Here is a 19,673-nt window from a genome sequence, read left to right as displayed (position 1 = left end):
GGCTAGCCATTGTAAGTTCAGAGTCACTCGCCCCAACAGTGCCTGTGTGCTGGAGGTGAGCGAAAGCTCGGGAAAGAAGGGGGAGTGTGGTGGGGGTAACTGTACCAGACGGGGGGAGACAACCAGGGCAGACGGAGAACAGATCGCCAGGTGGAATCCAAGCAGCAGTGCAGCAGGCAACGGGAGTAGGTGTCACACCCACTTGGGAGAAGCTTTTTTCTGGAGGCAGATTTCTTGTAGAAAATTTGCTGAGTAGAGTGTTGGCGGCTATTTTGCAAATGACATCGCCGAAGTCAAGGATCGGTAGGATGGTCAGTTTTACGAGGGTATGTTTGGCAGCATGAGTGAAAGATGCTTTGTTGCGAAATAGGAAGCCGATTATAGATTTAATTTTGTATTGGAGATTCTTAATGTGAGTCTGGAAGGAGAGTTTACAGTCTAACCAGACACCTAGGTATTTGTAGTTGTCCACATATTCTAAGTCAGAACCGTCCAGAGTAGTGATGCTGGACGGGCAGGCAGGTGCGGGCAAGGATCGGTTGAAGAGCATGCATTTAGCTTTACTTGCATTTAAGAGCCGTTGGAGACCACGGAAGAGTTATATGGCATTGAAACTCGTCTGGAGGTTAGTTAACAGTGTCCATTGAAGGGCCAGAAGTATACAGAATGGTGTTGTCTGCGTAGAAGTGGATCAGAGAATCACCAGCAGTAAGAGCGACAACATTGATGTATACAAAGAAAAGAGTCGGCCCAAGAATAGAACCCTGTGGCACCCCCATAGAGACTGCCAGAGGTCCGGACAACAGGCCCTCCGATTTGACACACTGAACTCTATCTGAGAAGTAGTTGGTGAACCAGATAATTTGTAGTCAGCAGTAGGGGAGTGATTGCTTCCTGCAAGAGCACAAAACACATACATTTCTAGACATCTTTGAAAAGCTTTGTCTTAATGGGGTACTGTTGTATTTTGAGGCGGTCTTGAATTAGCTAAGTAGCCAATAGGTAGAGGGTAGCATCATTTGTCTGATTCTCTGTAATAATGGTATCAGAATAATAATGTATTTTATTTGGTAAAGTGGTTTCTTCCAAAAAAACAACACAACATTTTCAGTCGCCTCCTTGTCTGAAGGATAAGTGGATAAACAGGTTAATGTCAACCCCTGCATGTTTTTTTTTCAAAAGTTTCATTGAATGTCAGCCTAAATTGAACACCACACATTGGCTGCTACTGTAGGCTGAATGATAGAACAGCTATTTCCATGTTAAAATGTTATGGGAAGCATTTATTCCATTGTTTTTGATGGTAGGCCACACTGGTTAGACGTACATTATGATCAAATAGCCACAGTAGCCTACATGGCTGTTAAAACTGTAATTTAAAGCGGGTACAGCCTCAGTGGTCACAGTAAACGTGCGCTGGAAGTTGCACAGAATGTTCAATTTTGCACTCAACAGACCTGAAATTTGCTCAGTGTAGAATTTTTTTGAACATTGGTCCACTCATCTTCAATTACATCTTGTTCCTTGCAGGTTTCATAAAGAGGCCCAATGTGTCCGAGATCATCAGCTCTGCCTCCTTCCCTGGTCAACATTTGACATTGGGCTGTGACATGACTGGGTTCTACCCTCCAGGCATCTCAGTCACCTGGCTCCATCTGAGAGAAGGAGAGGTGGATGACCGAGAGGAAGAGGTGATAGAAGGAGGAGAAGTCTGGGGGCCCCTGCTGAGCGGTCCCAGTACCTACCGTGCCAACGCCACTCTGAGGAAGAGGGGAACAAATGAAGAGAAGGAGAGCGCAGGAGGGGTGGTGTGCCGAGTGGAGCACTGTTCGCTGGAGGAGCCCATCGAGAGACGGTGGAGAAATATTCTTATCGGTACCTGTCTCTCTTTAGTCTACATTCATGTAATGTGAACATTGTTAGTATAGACTTCATTTAAATGTTGTTTAGCAGTACACCAACTGTTTTAAGACTAACTGGTCGTATGCACTTTCTTTTATAAACTATCAAACAGTATATATATTTTTTAAAGTATACTGTATGTTATATTCAAGGAATTCTATCTGCTATACATTTTGAAAATACTTTGACCTTTAATCCTCCCTCTTTCTCTCTCTCTTTTTCCCAGCTGCTCCCTCCATCCCCTCCTCTCTTACTGTCCATTGGACCAGCGAGGGTGTTGGGGTTTTCAATCTCCTATTGACGGGAGGCCACCCAAAAGCTAAAGTGCTCTGGGCAGCAGGGGGCACCACCCTCATACCCCTGGTGTCCAACGAGACAGGCGGGAAAGGAGTGGACGGACAGAGAGAGATTAGGAGCGTGTGCGCTTTGGAGAGATCCACTTGCTGGATCAGTCAGACAGACGGAAATGGTCAGATGGACAGTCGGAAAAACGGACACACACTTAGTGGGTTTATATTAACACTAGTGAAATAGTACCTGTCCATGTTAGAACTGGATTGTGTTCATTAAGCATCAAATGGAAGAAAACGGACTGAAAAGGGAGGGACTACAAGCATTTGTCTAATAAGAAACGCTCATTTAGTTTTCAGTTTCAAAACTATTTGCAATGATTTGCCTTATTGAACATCTCCCTGTTTCGACCCAAGCTAATGCTATTGTAGCTAATTAAGTCAATGTTATGTGTGCTTATGCAAACTCATTGCGCCTATGATTTAAGTTTAAACATTAGCTGGAAGTGTGCAACATTTCATAAGCATATTTATTAGTAATACAAATCCTATGCAGTACTTGTACATGCATTCACATGCATTCACATTTTATCCAGTAAAGTGACTAAATATCTCTTTATATCTATTAATGTCTGTAGAAACAAAAGCCGCAGTCGCTGACCCCGAAACGGAAGGAATAGAGTACATTGACGAAAGAGACGGAGAGAACAACAACGTGGAAAGGAAGGTGACGCAGATGGAGATGGAGGATGAGAGTAGGGAAGAGGAAGAAGGAGTGGAAACGTTGCACATAAACAGGGTGAACGTGAGAAAGGGGCCCAGAGGGGAGGAGAGAGCACGACTGAGAGTGAGCGTGGAGATCACCCACCCAGCCCTTAAGCTGCCTGTGCACCGAACATGGACAGGTACTGTATTACACTGCTTATCCTATAAAATCATTCAAATGTAATATTTCTATACCATATCACATACAGGCCTATCCAATGAAACTTATACTATAACATTGCTATATGCTGTCAAAGTAACAGCATATATGAACTAGATGGTAACTTTAAAAGTAAAGTTGTTGGGCTTGCTTTAGCTCTTTACAAGTATTTTTGTGGTTATGGAAGAAGTTTAAAAAGTTTTACTTTACTATTTAAAGCAAATCATACATATAGACAAAGTCAAATATTTGGTCTAATTATTTTTGATAGACTACTATATCAACCTTTATTTCTTTCAATTGTGTGGCAGTTAGATCGCAAAAATGGCTAAACTACAGTTGATGCGTGTGAAAACTGATACAAGAAAGATACAGAACAAAGCGATCTTCTGTCAGCAGATGGGAATAAAAGGCTGGATCATGTGGACAACACTCTTAGGAAAGCAAAGCAACTCAATCATTCATGCTGTGGGTTTCAGATAAATAGATGCGCAATTTACTTTTGTGAAACGTTTAGTGTAAATTAAATTAGATTTTAGTTGAATGATGATGTAATGAAAATAGAGTGTTACGCTATTTGTGGAAAGAAATATGATAGTGATGGCAGCTCTTTAGAAGTATTTTTGTGGTAGTTGAATAACTATGTAGAATAGGTTTGTACATTGCATTCGGAAAGTATTCAGACCCCTTGACTTTTTCCACATTTTGTTACATTACAGCCTTGTTGGTTTTTTTCGTCATCAATCTACACACAATACCCCATAATGACAAAGCAAAATCATTAAAATAAAAACTGAAATATCACATTTACATAATGTAATTTACACCCTTTACTCAGTACTTTGTTGAAGCACCTTTGGCAGTGATAACAGCCTTGATTCTTCTTGGGTATGACGCTACAAGGTGGCACGCCTGTATTTGGGGAGTTTCTCCCAGTCTTTCCTGCAGATCCTCTCAAGCTCTGTCAGGTTGGATGGAGAGCGTCACAGCACAGCGATTTTCAGTTCTCTCTAGAGATGTAAGATAGGATTCAAGTCCGGGCTCTGGCTGGGCCACTCAATGACATTCAGAGACTTGTCCCGAAGCCAGTCCTGCGTTGTCTTGACTGTGCTTAGGGTCGTTGTCCTGTTGGAAGTTGAACCTTCTGGAGCTCTGTCAGAGTGACCATCGGGTTCTTGATCACCCCCCTGACCAAGACCCTTCTCCCCTGATTGCTCTGTTTGGCCTGGCAGCCAGCCCTAGGAAGAGTCTTGGTGGTTCCCAAGTTCTTCCATTTCAGAATGATGGAGGGCACTGTGTTCATGGGGACCTTTAATACTTCAAGATACCCTTCCCCAGATCTGTGCCTCGACACAATACTGTCTCAGAGCTCTACGGACAAATCCTTTGACATCATGGCTTGGTTTTTGCTCTGACATGCAAGCTGTGGGACCTTATATAGACAGTTGTAGGTGCGTGCCTTTCCAAATCATGTCCAATCAATTAAATTTACCACAGGCGGACACCAAGCAATTTGTAGAAACATCTTAAGGATGATCGATGGAAACATGCTGCACCTGAGCTCAATTTTGAGACTCATAGCAAAGGATCTGAATCAAATCAAATCAAAGTGTATTTGTCACGTGCGCCGAATACAACAGGTGTAGACCTTGCAGTGAAATGATTACTTACAGGCTCTAACCAATAGTGCAAAAAAGGTATTAGGTGAACAATAAGTAAGTAAAGAAATAAAAACAACAGTAGAAAGACAGTGAAAAACAGTAGCGAGGCTATATACAGTAGCGAAGATATAAAAGTAGCGAGGCTACATACAGACACCGGTTAGGCTGATTGAGGTAGTATGTACATGTAGATATGGTTAAAGTGTCTATGCATATATGATGAACAGAGAGTATCAGTAGCGTTAGAGGGGTTGGCGGGTGGCAGGACACAATGAAGATAGCCCGGTTAGCCAATGTGCGGGAGCACTGGTTGGTCGGGCCAATTGAGGTAGTATGTACATATGTACATGAATGTATAGTTAAAGTGACTATGCATACAGTGCCTTGCGAAAGTATTCGGCCCCCTTGAACTTTGCGACCTTTTGCCACATTTCAGGCTTCAAATATAAAGATATAAAACTGTATTTTTTTGTGAAGAATCAACAACAAGTGGGACACAATCATGAAGTGGAACGACATTTATTGGATATTTCAAACTTTTTTAACAAATCAAAAACTGAAAAATTGGGCGTGCAAAATTATTCAGCCCCCTTAAGTTAATACTTTGTAGCGCCACCTTTTGCTGCGATTACAGCTGTAAGTCGCTTGGGGTATGTCTATATCAGTTTTGCACATCGAGAGACTGAAATTTTTTCCCATTCCTCCTTGCAAAACAGCTCGAGCTCAGTGAGGTTGGATGGAGAGCATTTGTGAACAGCAGTTTTCAGTTCTTTCCACAGATTCTCGATTGGATTCAGGTCTGGACTTTGACTTGGCCATTCTAACACCTGGATATGTTTATTATTGAACCATTCCATTGTAGATTTTGCTTTATGTTTTGGATCATTGTCTTGTTGGAAGACAAATCTCCGTCCCAGTCTCAGGTCTTTTGCAGACTCCATCAGGTTTTCTTCCAGAATGGTCCTGTATTTGGCTCCATCCATCTTCCCATCAATTTTAACCATCTTCCCTGTCCCTGCTGAAGAAAAGCAGGCCCAAACCATGATGCTGCCACCACCATGTTTGACAGTGGGGATGGTGTGTTCAGCTGTGTTGCTTTTACGCCAAACATAACGTTTTGCATTGTTGCCAAAAAGTTCAATTTTGGTTTCATCTGACCAGAGCACCTTCTTCCACATGTTTGGTGTGTCTCCCAGGTGGCTTGTGGCAAACTTTAAACAACACTTTTTATGGATATCTTTAAGAAATGGCTTTCTTCTTGCCACTCTTCCATAAAGGCCAGATTTGTGCAATATACGACTGATTGTTGTCCTATGGACAGAGTCTCCCACCTCAGCTGTAGATCTCTGCAGTTCATCCAGAGTGATCATGGGCCTCTTGGCTGCACCTCTGATCAGTCTTCTCCTTGTATGAGCTGAAAGTTTAGAGGGACGGCCAGGTCTTGGTAGATTTGCAGTGGTCTGATACTCCTTCCATTTCAATATTATCGCTTGCACAGTGCTCCTTGGAATGTTTAAAGCTTGGGAAATCTTTTTGTATCCAAATCCGGCTTTAAACTTCTTCACAACAGTATCTCGGACCTGCCTGGTGTGTTCCTTGTTCTTCATGATGCTCTCTGCGCTTTTGACGGACCTCTGAGACTATCACAGTGCAGGTGCATTTATACGGAGACTTGATTACACACAGGTGGATTGTATTTATCATCATTCGTCATTTAGGTCAACATTGGATCATTCAGAGATCCTCACTGAACTTCTGGAGAGAGTTTGCTGCACTGAACGTAAAGGGGCTGAATAATTTCTCAGTTTTTGATTTGTTAAAAAAGTTTGAAATATCCAATAAATGTCGTTCCACTTCATGATTGTGTCCCACTTGTTGTTGATTCTTCACAAAAAAATACAGTTTTATATCTTTATGTTTGAAGCCTGAAATGTGGCAAAAGGTCGCAAAGTTCAAGGGGGCCGAATACTTTCGCAAGGCACTGTATATAAACAGAGAGTAGCAGCAGCGTAAAAGAGGGGTTGGGGGGGCACACAATGCAAATAGTCCATTAAGCCATTTAATTACCTGTTCAGGAGTCTATGGCTTGGTGGTAAAAACTGTTGAGAATCCTTTTTGTCCTAGACTTGGCACTCCGGTACCGCTTGCCATGCGGTAGTAGAGAGAACAGTCTATGACTGGGGTGGCTGGGGTCTTTGACAATTTTTAGAGCCTTCCTCTGACACCCCCTGGTGTAGAGGTCCTGGATGGCAGGCAGCTTAGCCCCAGTGATGTACTGGGCCGTATGCACTACCCTATGTAGTGCCTTGCGGTCAGAGGCCGAGCAATTGCCGTACCAGGCAGTGATGCAACCATGCTCTCGATGTTGCAGCTGTAGAACCTTTTGAGGATCTCAGGACCCATGCCAAATCTTTTTGTTTCCTGAGGGGGAATAGGCTTTCTTGGTGTGTTTGGACCATTCTAGTTTGTTGGTGATGTGGACAGATGGATCATGGCTAATTTTGTGATAATTTCTTGTAATCTGAGGGGTTCTACTGAGCCAAATAAGCAAATGTCTTGACGTATTACATAGGAATAAAGTTGACATTGCTCTATTGCAAGAGACATCTTTTAGAGGGTGATGTCCATTGACTTCAAAACAAATACGACAAACGGGCAGCTGTTTCCTTCCTTTAAATCTAAAGGGGTATTATTCTACATAATAATACCCCTTTAGATTTATGCAATCTACCCCTTACAATTGAAAAAAGTGGAAATAATAAACAGGGCTGATTTACTAACATATGTTCCACTCTGTATGTGTTTAAATAGCATTTGTATCTATTTATGCTCCTATAACAAAGATTTTCTCCCTTCAGATTATACGCATATTATTGGAGCTGACATGAATGCTATTATTGATTCTTAGCTAGATAGATCTGGACCTTCTCATAGCTCATCACAAGTGATTGCTTCCAATGAACTTAAACCATTTCTTAAAGATCTTAGTTTTAGTAACTGTTGGAAATGTCATAATCCCAAAACTAAGGACTATACATGCTTTTCTGCTAGATTTAAGACTTTCTCGAAAATGTACTGTTTTGTACTGTTTTAACATCTACTGATATTACAGGTAACATGGAATTTATAAAAACATTACTGGCCATTCTATCTGATCATAATCCCATTCTTTGTCAATTAAAATATTACCAATGAATATGTGTGCACTGAGATGGAGGTTTATTAATAATACTTTACTACACAACTCTGATTTCATCTTCAAGTTTAGATCTTAAAAAAAAAAAAGTTACCACTCAGTGGAGGACTCAACTATGGTATGGTTAGCTGTAAAAGGTTTCATACGAGGAAACACTACACATCTTCCCTCTAATTTACAGAAATTAAGACTTTAGAAGATCAGTGAATTGGAAAATCATTGGGAAATGCTGGAAGACTCTTAAAAACAACCATTCAACAGAGAGAGAAATGTATCTAAAAAAAAAACAAGTAGACTGGAACTTAATGACTTGTTGTGACGTAGAGCAGAATTCCTTATGCAGAGGGTGCGACAAAAATATTATTTTCAAGGGAGTAGGCCTAGCCACTTACTGGCGCTGCAGCTTAAACATGCTTTAACAAGACCATCAATACAGCTGATCAGATCTCCTACTAAGGGACTGTTATCTTATCCTACAGAAATAAATACAACTTTTACAGCATATTATTCAGATTTATACAGTTCCTCACGTAGCTTTGATACTTCTGCTTGTTCGGCAGTTCCTGGAGAACCTTACATTGCCCAAACTTTCTCAAGAAGAAACAGTTTTATTAGAGGAATCTGTCACTATCTCAACTGAAAGCTGCTCTTTTAAATATGAAGAAAGATAAAGTGCCTGGTATTGATGGAATTCCTCCTGAACTCATTCTCATTTTTGGGATGACCTAGGACCAGTTATTCTTGAATTGCTTAACATTGCTATTGAAAAAGGACAACTCCACAACGACATCAATACAGCTATTATATCCCTAATCCCTAAGAAAGGAGAAGACCTCACAAATTGTGCAAATTTTCGGCCAATCAGTTTAATCGGAACAGAAATGAAGATGGATGCCAAAGTTCTAGCCATGCGTCTAGACAAAGTAGAGGAACATTTGGGAAACAATGTGCCAATGCAGTTACTAAAACAGCTGTATTGTTGGATTGGTAACAGATATTTTTTTTGTTACGACGACAGATTTGAATAACAGAAGTAGACGAAGATGTTCTGACCTCTACATTTTTGTTTAACTTGTTGGGAAAGTGGCCAAAATGCCAGTTGTTTATAAAAAGTTAGATGAAAATGTCTTTGACATTACTTCTGAGTTCAGATTTGAAAAGCAGATAAGTAGAGGAAGATTTTACATGTTCTAACCTTTTGTCTAAGAAGTAGTTGGCAAAGTGGTCAAAGTAGCTGATTTTGTGTTAAGAGTTGCATCATAGCATTTACATTGAATGGAATGTTGAAAGTGATGATGTCACAATGGGGCCTTTAGAATGCTGAGGAAATCCTAGGAAAAGTAAAAAGATATCTATCTTCTACAAGCACACTATTCCAGACCGATCTGCATGTCTTGACGTTTGAATGACGTTTCTAGCTTAAACAGTGTAGGAGGAATCACGTTCCAAAGAAAAATAAGAAGTGTGTCAAAGATTTCAAATGGGGGTTGTGCGTCACAAACCCCACTAATAATACAGTGTAACTACAGTATAATAAGTCAGAAGTTTGTCAAAGATTTAAAGTTGGCGCTTTCGCAAGCCCCATTAATTAATTAATTAATTAATTAATTAATTAATTAATATAATGCATCACAAGAAATACACTTAACTTATATGCAACATATAGTTTGTCAAAGATTAAAGTTGGTGCTTTCGCAAGCCCCATTAATTAATTAATTAATTAATTAATATAATGCATCACAAGAAATAGACTTAACTTATATGCAACATATAGTATATCACAGGACATAACTCTAACTCCTGTCTTTTTTTGTTGTTGCAGAGCCCAAGGAAGAGGTTTCATCTTCACTGTGAAGGGGGCCTACAAAATGTGTTTATTTTTTATAACATAGATATAAAATACTTATGGTATACGACTCCTCAGGGTGTCACACTTTATCCTATAAGTAAGCATTTCACTGTTAGTCTACACCTATTATTTACAAAGCTTATGACAAATACATTTGATTTGATGCTTGTTCCTGCATAATGTCATTTGTAATTGTATGATTCATACATTTCATATTCAAGTCATATTTCGTTTCAGGTTCCGCACAACGTGTGTCGCATAATCTTCTAAAAACACATACATTTTTGAAAATGTAATTTTGTCAATAAAATCTTGGTTCACTTTTTGTGCAGAATCTCATTTAAGTTGGGGGGACAAAACAGTTCTATCTTCCTTTACACTGACATTGTACTGTGTTGTTCTTTGTTTTTACATGGGGACAAAATGTGTGAGCCTGATGCGTTTCAAAAATAGACGTGGTTCTCTGTCTCTTGCTTTCACCTCAACCACAATTGAAACAAGGGGAGTGCATTTCACATGCCTTCACATTGCACATTTCACACACTTCTGCCTTGATCTCAGTGTTAATAGTTAAGTATTCACTTTTTAATTATTTATAATTATATTACTTATGTTCTGTGCAATGTCAATGCATAATCTGTATTATTGGGTTGGTTCTTGTGTAGCCAAAGCCACATTTAACATATTAATTTAGTTTACATTGTTTGCCCTTATAGATTTGGACTCTTATACAAAAAAGGAACAAGGTTATTGTCTTTTTATAGTCAAGCAGACATGGGTCAGTGAAAAAATGTTCCAATTGCCAGGTGATTAAGAATCCATGTGGTATAGCACTGTCTACAACTAATCTTGATATAATAATATAGTAATAGATTTAGACATAGTTTTAAAATATTAATATAGCCTACATTACAGCCGTACACTATCGATCCTATTGATCACGCTTCCCGCAATGATGCGCATGCAACGTGCCAAAATTAGTAATGCGTTCAGTTATCTTCTTCCTCATATGGATGTATACTGGACATCTCAGCCTCAAGAACAACATTTCTACAAGCTATTACCGAAATGCCCATTTTTAAATTTGCTCACGTTTGGACCGCTCATCAGAAAAGTTATTTGTAGGACAATTAATAGGCCTATTTTACAACTGACTAATGGGATTTTATGTTGTCTCTGCGTTTGACAAAATAATAAATACCAAGAAGTAGTTTACCTCAGATTCCAGTTTGATGTAGGCCTACTCTGATCTGAAGTTTATCATCTTATCGAAGAAGCCACTGAAACACCAAAATATGGACTCACCAGCAAGCCCCCTTTCTCATGCTGGGAGGACTTTCTGGACAGTTTGGGTGAGTTTATGCGCTGAAAAAAATTACTGAAGGACACCGTTTCTATAGCCTACAGAGAATGATATATTATGCACAATTGTCCATGGTACTAGCTTTTGTTACTATTACTGGGTCGTTCCACCAATTCTGTGCCTTTTGAGAAGTCTAACTTGGACCAAAAAAGTTTCACCTAATTTTAACATTCTACATTCTATCATAAAGAGCACAAGTTCAACTTTATGAAAAACATGTTTCCCGTCTCAAAATGTTAAATAAAAACGTACAAGTAAGTGTCTATTAACTAGAGTCGATTGACGGACCAGTGCGTTATAAAAAAAATACCCATCATAATCTGTCAGTTTTTTTTGCATTGGATGCATCTAAATCCACCACATCCGCCGATGTCGCACTTAGACATCTGAGGAAACCAGGCACCATCCTTATGGTGAAGGATGGTGGTGGCAGCATCATTACTGTGGGTATGTTTTTCGGCGGCAGGGACTTGGTGACTAGTCAGGATCGAGGGAAAGATGAACGGAGCAAAGTACAGAGAGATCCTTGATGAAAACCTGCTCCAGAGCGCTCAGGACCTCAAACTGGGGCGAAGGTTCACCTTCCAACAGGACAGCGACCTTAAGCACACAGCCAAGACAATACAGGAGTGTGTCATGTTGTGTCTTGTTTCTGTCCTTTCCCTTCACCCTGTCTCCCTCTGCTGGTCGTTATTAGGTTACCTTTTCTCCCCCTCTTTCCCCCAGCTGTTCCTTGTCTTCTCCTAACTACCTCGTCACCCCTTTTCCCACCTGTTCCCTTTTTCCCTCTGATTAGTCCTCTATATCTCTCTCTGTTTTTGTTTCTGTCTTTGTCGGATTCTTGTTTGTGTTATTCATGCCTGAACCAGACTATCGTCATGTTTGCTGCAACCTTGTCCTGTCCTGTCGGAATCTGCCGGTCCATCTGAGCCTACGTATGTTTTGTATTAAAGAAGCTCTGTTTACGTTAATTCGCTTTTGGGTCCTCATTCACGCACCGTAACAGAAGAATCCGACCAAGAATGGACCCAGCGACTTCGGATCCTCTCCACTCAGCCGTCGAGATCCAGGGAGCGATGCTAGGCAGACACGAGCAGGAATTGTCTGCTGCTCGACATGCCGTTGAGACCCTGGCCACCCAAGTCTCCAACCTCACAGAACAGGTTCACCATCTCCGCCTCGATCCACCGGCCACTTCCAGGGCTTTCGAATCTCCGGAGCCCAGAATCAATAACCCGCCGTGTTACTCTGGGGAGCCCACTGAATGCCGCTCGTTCCTCACCCAGTGTGATATTGTGTTTTCTCTCCAGCCCAACACTTACTCCAGGAGCACTGCTCGTGTCGCCTACGTCATATCTCTCCTTACTGGACGGGCTCGTGAGTGGGGCACGGCAATCTGGGAGGCAAGGGCTGAGTGTACTAACCAGTATCAGGACTTTAAGGAGGAGATGATACGGGTTTTTGATCGATCTGTTTTTGGGGAGGAGGCTTCCAGGGTCCTGTCTTCCCTATGTCAAGGTAATCGATCCATAACAGACTACTCTATTGAGTTTCGCACTCTTGCTGCCTCCAGTGGCTGGAACGAGCCGGCTTTGCTCGCTCGTTTTCTGGAGGGTCTCCGCGCAGAGGTAAAGGATGAGATTCTCTCCCGGGAGGTTCCTTCCAGCGTGGATTCCTTGATTGAACTCGCTATTCGCATTGAGCGACGGGTTGATCTTCGTCACCGAGCTCGTGGAAAGGAGCTCGCGTTCTCCGTTGCCCCCCTCTCCGCATCACTACCATCTTCCTCTGCCGGCTCGGGTGCTGAGCCTATGCAGCTGGGAGGTATCCGCATCTCGACTAAGGAGAGGGAACGGAGAATCACCAACCGCCTCTGTCTCTATTGCGGTTCTGCTGGTCATTTTGTCACTTCATGTCCAGTAAAAGCCAGAGCTCATCAGTAAGCGGAGGGCTACTGGTGAGCGCTACTACTCCTGTCTCTCCTTCAAGATCCTGCACTACCTTGTCGGTCCATCTACGCTGGACCGGTTCGTCAGCTTCCTGCAGTGCCTTAATAGACTCTGGGGCGGAGGGCTGTTTTATGGACGAGACCTGGGCTCGGGAACATGACATTCCTCTCAGACAGTTAAGGGAGTCCACGGCCTTGTTCGCCCTGGATGGTAGTCCTCTCCCCAGGATTCAGCGTGAGACGCTACCTTTAACCCTAACTGTTTCTGGTAATCATAGCGAAACCATTTCTTTTTTAATTTTTCGTTCACCTTTTACACCTGTTGTTTTGGGCCATCCCTGGCTAGTTTGTCATAATCCTTCTATTAATTGGTCTAGTAATTCTATCCTCTCCTGGAACGTCTCTTGTCATGTGAAATGTTTAATGTCTGCTATCCCTCCTGTTTCCTCTATCTCTTCTTCACAGGAGGAGCCTGGTGATTTGACAGGGGTGCCGGAGGAATATCACGATCTGCGCATGGTGTTCAGTCGGTCCAGGGCCACCTCTCTTCCTCCACACCGGTCGTATGATTGTAGTATTGATCTCCTTCCGGGAACCACTCCCCCCCGGGGTAGACTATACTCTCTGTCGGCTCCCGAACGTAAGGCTCTCGAAGATTATTTGTCTGTAGCTCTTGCCGCCGGTACCATAGTCCCCTCCTCCTCTCCCGCCGGAGCGGGGTTTTTTTTTGTTAAGAAGAAGGACGGGTCCCTGCGCCCCTGCATAGATTATCGAGGGCTGAATGACATAACAGTGAAGAATCGTTATCCGCTTCCTCTTATGTCTTCAGCCTTCGAGATCCTGCAGGGAGCCAGGTTTTTCACTAAGTTGGACCTTCGTAACGCTTACCATCTCGTGCGCATCAGGGAGGGGGACGAGTGGAAGACGGCGTTTAACACTCCGTTAGGGCACTTTGAATACCGGGTTCTTCCTTTCGGCCTCGCTAACGCTCCAGCTGTCTTTCAGGCATTAGTCAATGATGTCCTGAGAGACATGCTGAACATCTTTGTTTTCGTTTACCTTGACGATATCCTGATTTTTTCACCGTCACTCCAGATTCATGTTCAGCACGTTCGACGTGTCCTCCAGCGCCTTTTAGAGAATTGTCTTTTTGTGAAGGCTGAGAAGTGCACTTTTCATGCCTCCTCCGTCACATTTCTCGGTTCTGTTATTTCCGCTGAAGGCATTAAGATGGATCCCGCTAAGGTCCAAGCTGTCATTGATTGGCCCGTCCCTAAGTCACGCGTCGAGCTGCAGCGCTTTCTCGGCTTCGCGAACTTCTATCGTCGTTTCATCCGTAATTTCGGTCAGGTGGCAGCTCCTCTCACAGCCCTTACTTCTGTCAAGACGTGCTTTAAGTGGTCCGTTTCCGCCCAGGGAGCTTTTGATCTCCTCAAGAATCGTTTTACATCCGCACCTATCCTTGTTACACCTGACGTCTCTAGACAGTTCGTTGTCGAGGTTGACGCGTCAGAGGTGGGCGTGGGAGCCATTCTTTCTCAGCGCTCCCTCTCTGACGACAAGGTCCACCCTTGCGCGTATTTTTCTCATCGCCTGTCGCCGTCGGAACGTAACTATGATGTGGGAAACCGCGAACTGCTCGCCATCCGCTTAGCCCTAGGCGAATGGCGACAGTGGTTGGAGGGGGCGACCGTTCCTTTTGTCGTTTGGACCGACCATAGGAACCTTGAGTACATCCGTTCTGCCAAACGACTTAATGCGCGTCAGGCGCGCTGGGCGCTGTTTTCCGCTCGTTTCGAGTTCGTGATTTCTTATCGTCCGGGCTCTAAGAACACCAAGCCTGATGCTTTATCTCGTCTCTTCAGTTCTTCAGTAGCCTCCACTGACCCCGAGGGGATTCTCCCTGAGGGGCCTGTTGTCGGGTTGACTGTCTGGGGAATTGAGAGGCAGGTAAAGCAAGCACTCACTCACACTCCGTCGCCGCGCGCTTGTCCTAGGAACCTTCTTTTCGTTCCCGTTCCTACTCGTCTGGCCGTTCTTCAGTGGGCTCACTCTGCCAAGTTAGCCGGCCACCCTGGCGTTCGGGGTACGCTTGCTTCCATTCGCCAGCGTTTTTGGTGGCCCACCCGGGAGCATGACACGCGTCGTTTCGTGGCTGCTTGTTCGGTCTGCGCGCAGACTAAGTCCGGTAACTCCCCTCCTGCCGGCCGTCTCAGGCCGCTTCCCATTCCCTCTCGACCGTGGTCTCACATCGCCTTAGATTTTGTCACCGGACTGCCTTCGTCAGCGGGGAAGACTGTTATTCTTACGGTTGTCGACAGGTTCTCTAAGGCGGCTCATTTTATTCCCCTTGCTAAGCTTCCTTCTGCTAAAGAGACGGCACAAATCATCATCGAGAATGTTTTCAGAATTCATGGCCTTCCGTCAGACGTCGTTTCGGACAGAGGTCCGCAATTCACGTCTCAATTTTGGAGGGAGTTTTGCCGTTTGATTGGGGCTTCCGTCAGTCTCTCTTCCGGCTTTCACCCCCAGTCTAACGGTCAAGCAGAACGGGCCAATCAGACTATTGGTCGCATCTTACGCAGTCTTTCTTTTCGCAACCCTGCGTCTTGGTCAGGGCTATCTCCTTTTCAGAGTAGCCTCGGGTACCAGCCTCCGCTGTTCTCATCTCAGTTCGCCGAGTCCAGCGTCCCCTCCGCTCAGGCTTTTGTCCAACGTTGCGAGCGCACCTGGAAGAGGGTCAGGTCTGCACTTTGCCGTTATAGGGCGCAGACTGTGAGGGCTGCTAATAAGCGTAGAACTAAGAGTCCTAGATATTGTCGCGGTCAGAGAGTTTGGCTCTCCACTCAGAACCTTCCCCTTAAGACCGCTTCTCGCAAGTTGACCCCGCGGTTCATTGGTCCGTTCCGTATTTCTCAGATCATTAATCCTGTCGCAGTTCGACTTCTTCTTCCGCGATATCTTCGTCGCGTCCACCCGGTCTTCCATGTCTCCTGTGTCAAGCCCGTTCTTCGCGCCCCCGCTCGTCTTCCCCCCCCCCCCCCATCCTTGTCGAGGGCGCACCCATCTACAGGGTCCGTAGGATTTTGGACATGCGTCCTCGGGGCCGTGGTCATCAGTACCTAGTAGATTGGGAGGGGTACGGTCCTGAGGAGAGGAGTTGGGTTCCCTCTCGGGACGTGCTGGACCGTGCGCTGATCGATGATTTCCTCCGTTGCCGCCAGGTTTCCTCCTCGAGTGCGCCAGGAGGCGCTCGGTGAGTGGGGGGGTACTGTCATGTATTGTCATGTTGTGTCTTGTTTCTGTCCTTTCCCTTCACCCTGTCTCCCTCTGCTGGTCGTTATTAGGTTACCTTTTCTCCCCCTCTTTCCCCCAGCTGTTCCTTGTCTCCTCCTAACTACCTCGTCACCCCTTTTCCCACCTGTTCCCTTTTTCCCTCTGATTAGTCCTCTATATCTCTCTCTGTTTTTGTTTCTGTCTTTGTCGGATTCTTGTTTGTGTTATTCATGCCTGAACCAGACTATCGTCATGTTTGCTGCAACCTTGTCCTGTCCTGTCGGAATCTGCCGGTCCATCTGAGCCTACGTATGTTTTGTATTAAAGAAGCTCTGTTTACGTTAATTCGCTTTTGGGTCCTCATTCACGCACCGTAACAGAGTGGCTTGGGGAAAAGTCTCTGAATGTCCTTGAACCCGATCGAACATCTCTGGAGAGACCTGAAAATAGCTGTGCAGCCAATCTCCCCATCCAACATGACAGAGCTTGAGAGGATCTGCAGAGAGCAATGGGAGAAACTTGTAACGTCATACCCAATAAGATTTGAGGCTGTAATCAATGCCAAATGTGCTTCAACAAAGTACTGAGTAAAGGGTCTGAATGCTTATGTGAATCTGATATATAATTAGCAAAAATTTCCCAAAACATGTTTTTACTTTGTCATTATAAGGAATTGTGTATAGATTGATGAGGAAAAAAATGACAATCCATTTAAGAATAAGGCTGTAACATAACAGAATGTAGAAAAAGTCTAGGGGTCAACATAACAACATGTGGAAAAAGTCCAAGGGGTCTGAAAAAATATTTCGGAAAGTATTCAGACCCCTTGACTTTTTCCACATGTTGTTATGTTGTTATTATTATTCTAAAATTGATTAACTAAAACATTTCCCTCCTAAATCTACACACAATACCCCATAATGACAAAGTGAAAACAGAAATACCTGATGTACATAAGTATTCAGACCCTTTGCTATGAGACTCGAAATTGAGCTCAGGTGCATCCTGGTTCCATTGATCATCCTTGAGTGTTTCTACAACTTGATTGGAGTCCACCTGTGGTAAATTCAATTGATTGGACATGATTTGGAAAGGCACACACCTGTCTATATAAGGTCCCACAGTTGACAGTGCATGTCAGAGCAAATACCAAGCCATGAGGTCGAAGGAATTGCCAGTAGAGCTCTGAGACTTTTTATTGTTTATTTTATTTCCCCTTTATTTAACTAGGTAGGCCAGTTGAGAACAAGTTCTCATTTACAACTGCGACCTGGCCAAGATAAAGCAAAGCAGTTCGACACAAACAACAGAGTTACACATGGAAAAAACAAACGTACAGTCAATAACACAATAGAAAAAGTCTATATACAGTGTGTGCAAAGGAGGTAAGATTAGGGAGGTAAGGCAAAAAATAGGCTATAGTGGCAAAGTAATTACAATTTAGCAATTAAACACTGAAGTGATAGATGTACAGAAGATGAATGTGCAAGTAGAGATACTGGGGTGCAAAGGAGCAAAAATAAATAAATAACAAAATGGGGATGAGGTAGTTGGATGGCCTATTTACAGATGGGCTATGTACAGGTGCAATGATCTGTGCGCTGCTCTGACAGCTGATGCTTAAAGTTAGTGAGGGAGATATGAGTCTCCAGCTTCAGTGATTTTTGCAATTCGTTCCAGTCATTGGCAGCAGAGAAGTGGAAGGAAAGGCGGCCAAAGGAGGAATTGGCTTTGGGGGTGACCAGTGATGTATACCTGCTGGAGCGTGTGCCAAGGGTGGGTGCTGCTATGGTGACCAGTGAGCTGAGATAAGGCGGGGCTTTACCTAGCAAAGACTTATAGATGACCTGGAGCCCAGTGGGTTTGGCGACGAATATGAGCGAGGGCCAGTCAACGAGAGCATACAAGTCGCAGTGGTGGGTAGTATATGGGGCTTCAGTGACAAAACGGATGGCACTGTGATAGACTACATTCAGATTGCTGAATTGAGTGTTGGAGGCTATTTTGTAAATTACATTGCCAAAGTCAAGGATCGGTCGAATAGTCAGTTTTACGAGGGTATGTTTAGCAGCATGAATGAAGCCGACTTTGTTGCAAAATAGGAAGCTAATTCTAGATTTACTTTTGGATTGGAGATGCTTAATGTGAGTCTGCAAGGAGAGTTTACAGTCCAACCAGACACCTAGGTATTTGTCGTGGTCCACATATTCTAAGTTAGAACCGCCCAGAATAGTGATGCTAGACGAGTAGGCGTGAGAGCATGAATTTAGTTTTACTAGCATTTAAGAGCAGTTGGAGGCCACGGAAGGAGAGTTGTATGGCATTGAAGCTCGTCTGGAGGTTAGTTAACACAGTGTCCAAAGAAGGGCCAGAAGTATACAGAATGGTGTCGTCTGTGTAGAGGCGGATCAGAGAATCACCGGCAGCAAATGTGACATTGTTGTATACAGAGGAAAGAGTCGGCCCGAGAATTGAACACTGTGGCACCCCCATAGAGGTCGCCAGAGGTCCAGACAACAGACCCTCCGATTTGACACACTGAACTCTATCTTATAAGTAGTTGGTGAACCAGGCGAGGCAGTCATTTCAGAAACGAAGGCTGTTGAGTCTGCCGATAAGAATGTGGTGATTGACAGAGTCAAAAGCCTTGGCCAGGTCAATGAATACGGCTGCCCAGTATTGTCTTTTATCGATGCTGGTTATGATATCGTTTAGGACCTTGAGCGTGGCTGAGATGCACCCATGACCAGCTTGGAAACAAGATTATATAGTAGAGAAGGTAATCGGTGATCTGTTTGTTAACTTGGCTTTCAAAGACCTTAGACTTGGGCGAGTTGCTGTGGGGGGTGCAGGACTGTTGACCGGGGTAGGGGTAGCCAGGTGGAAAGCATGGCCAGCCGTAGAAAAATGCTTATTGAAATTCTCAATTATCGTGGATTTATCGGTGGTGACAGTGGTTCCTAGGCTCGGTGCAGTGGGCAGCTTGGAGGAGGTGCTCTTATTCTCCTTGGCCCTTACAGTTTCCCAGAACCTTTTGGTGTTTGTGCTACTGGATGCAAATTTCTGTTTGAAATAACGAGCCTTTGCTTTCCTAACTGCCTGTGTATATTGGTTCCTAACTTCCCTGAAAAGTTGCATATCGCAGGGGCTTTTTGATGCTAATGCAGAACGCCACAGGATGTTTTTGTGCTGGTCAAGGGCAGTCAGTTCTGGAGTGAACCAAGGGCTATATCTGTTCCTGGTTCTACACTTTTTCAATGGGG

The 19,673-nt window shown here is 43.8% G+C and overlaps 1 protein-coding gene across 2 annotated transcripts in view; it reads left to right on the top strand.

The window, feature by feature from the left end:
* The window catches only part of si:ch211-180a12.2, a 57,893-nt gene extending 47,745 nt beyond the window's left edge, over window positions 1-10,148 (top strand). For both annotated transcript variants that reach the window (XM_036946698.1, XM_036946697.1), the window contains exons 10-13: window positions 1,531-1,875; window positions 2,129-2,407; window positions 2,831-3,097; window positions 9,797-10,148. In XM_036946698.1, the coding sequence (XP_036802593.1) occupies window positions 1,531-1,875; window positions 2,129-2,407; window positions 2,831-3,097; window positions 9,797-9,828 (923 nt within the window). In that variant the 3' untranslated portion in view covers window positions 9,829-10,148. The remainder of the gene's footprint in view (window positions 1-1,530; window positions 1,876-2,128; window positions 2,408-2,830; window positions 3,098-9,796) is intronic.
* Window positions 10,149-19,673: the final 9,525 nt, after the last annotated feature.

Source organism: Oncorhynchus mykiss, chromosome 16 (assembly GCF_013265735.2).
Source record: "Oncorhynchus mykiss isolate Arlee chromosome 16, USDA_OmykA_1.1, whole genome shotgun sequence".
NCBI classification, from domain to species: domain Eukaryota; kingdom Metazoa; phylum Chordata; class Actinopteri; order Salmoniformes; family Salmonidae; genus Oncorhynchus; species Oncorhynchus mykiss.
Note: the sequence above shows the minus strand (reverse complement) of the source record. Positions and strands in the feature narration are given on the sequence as shown.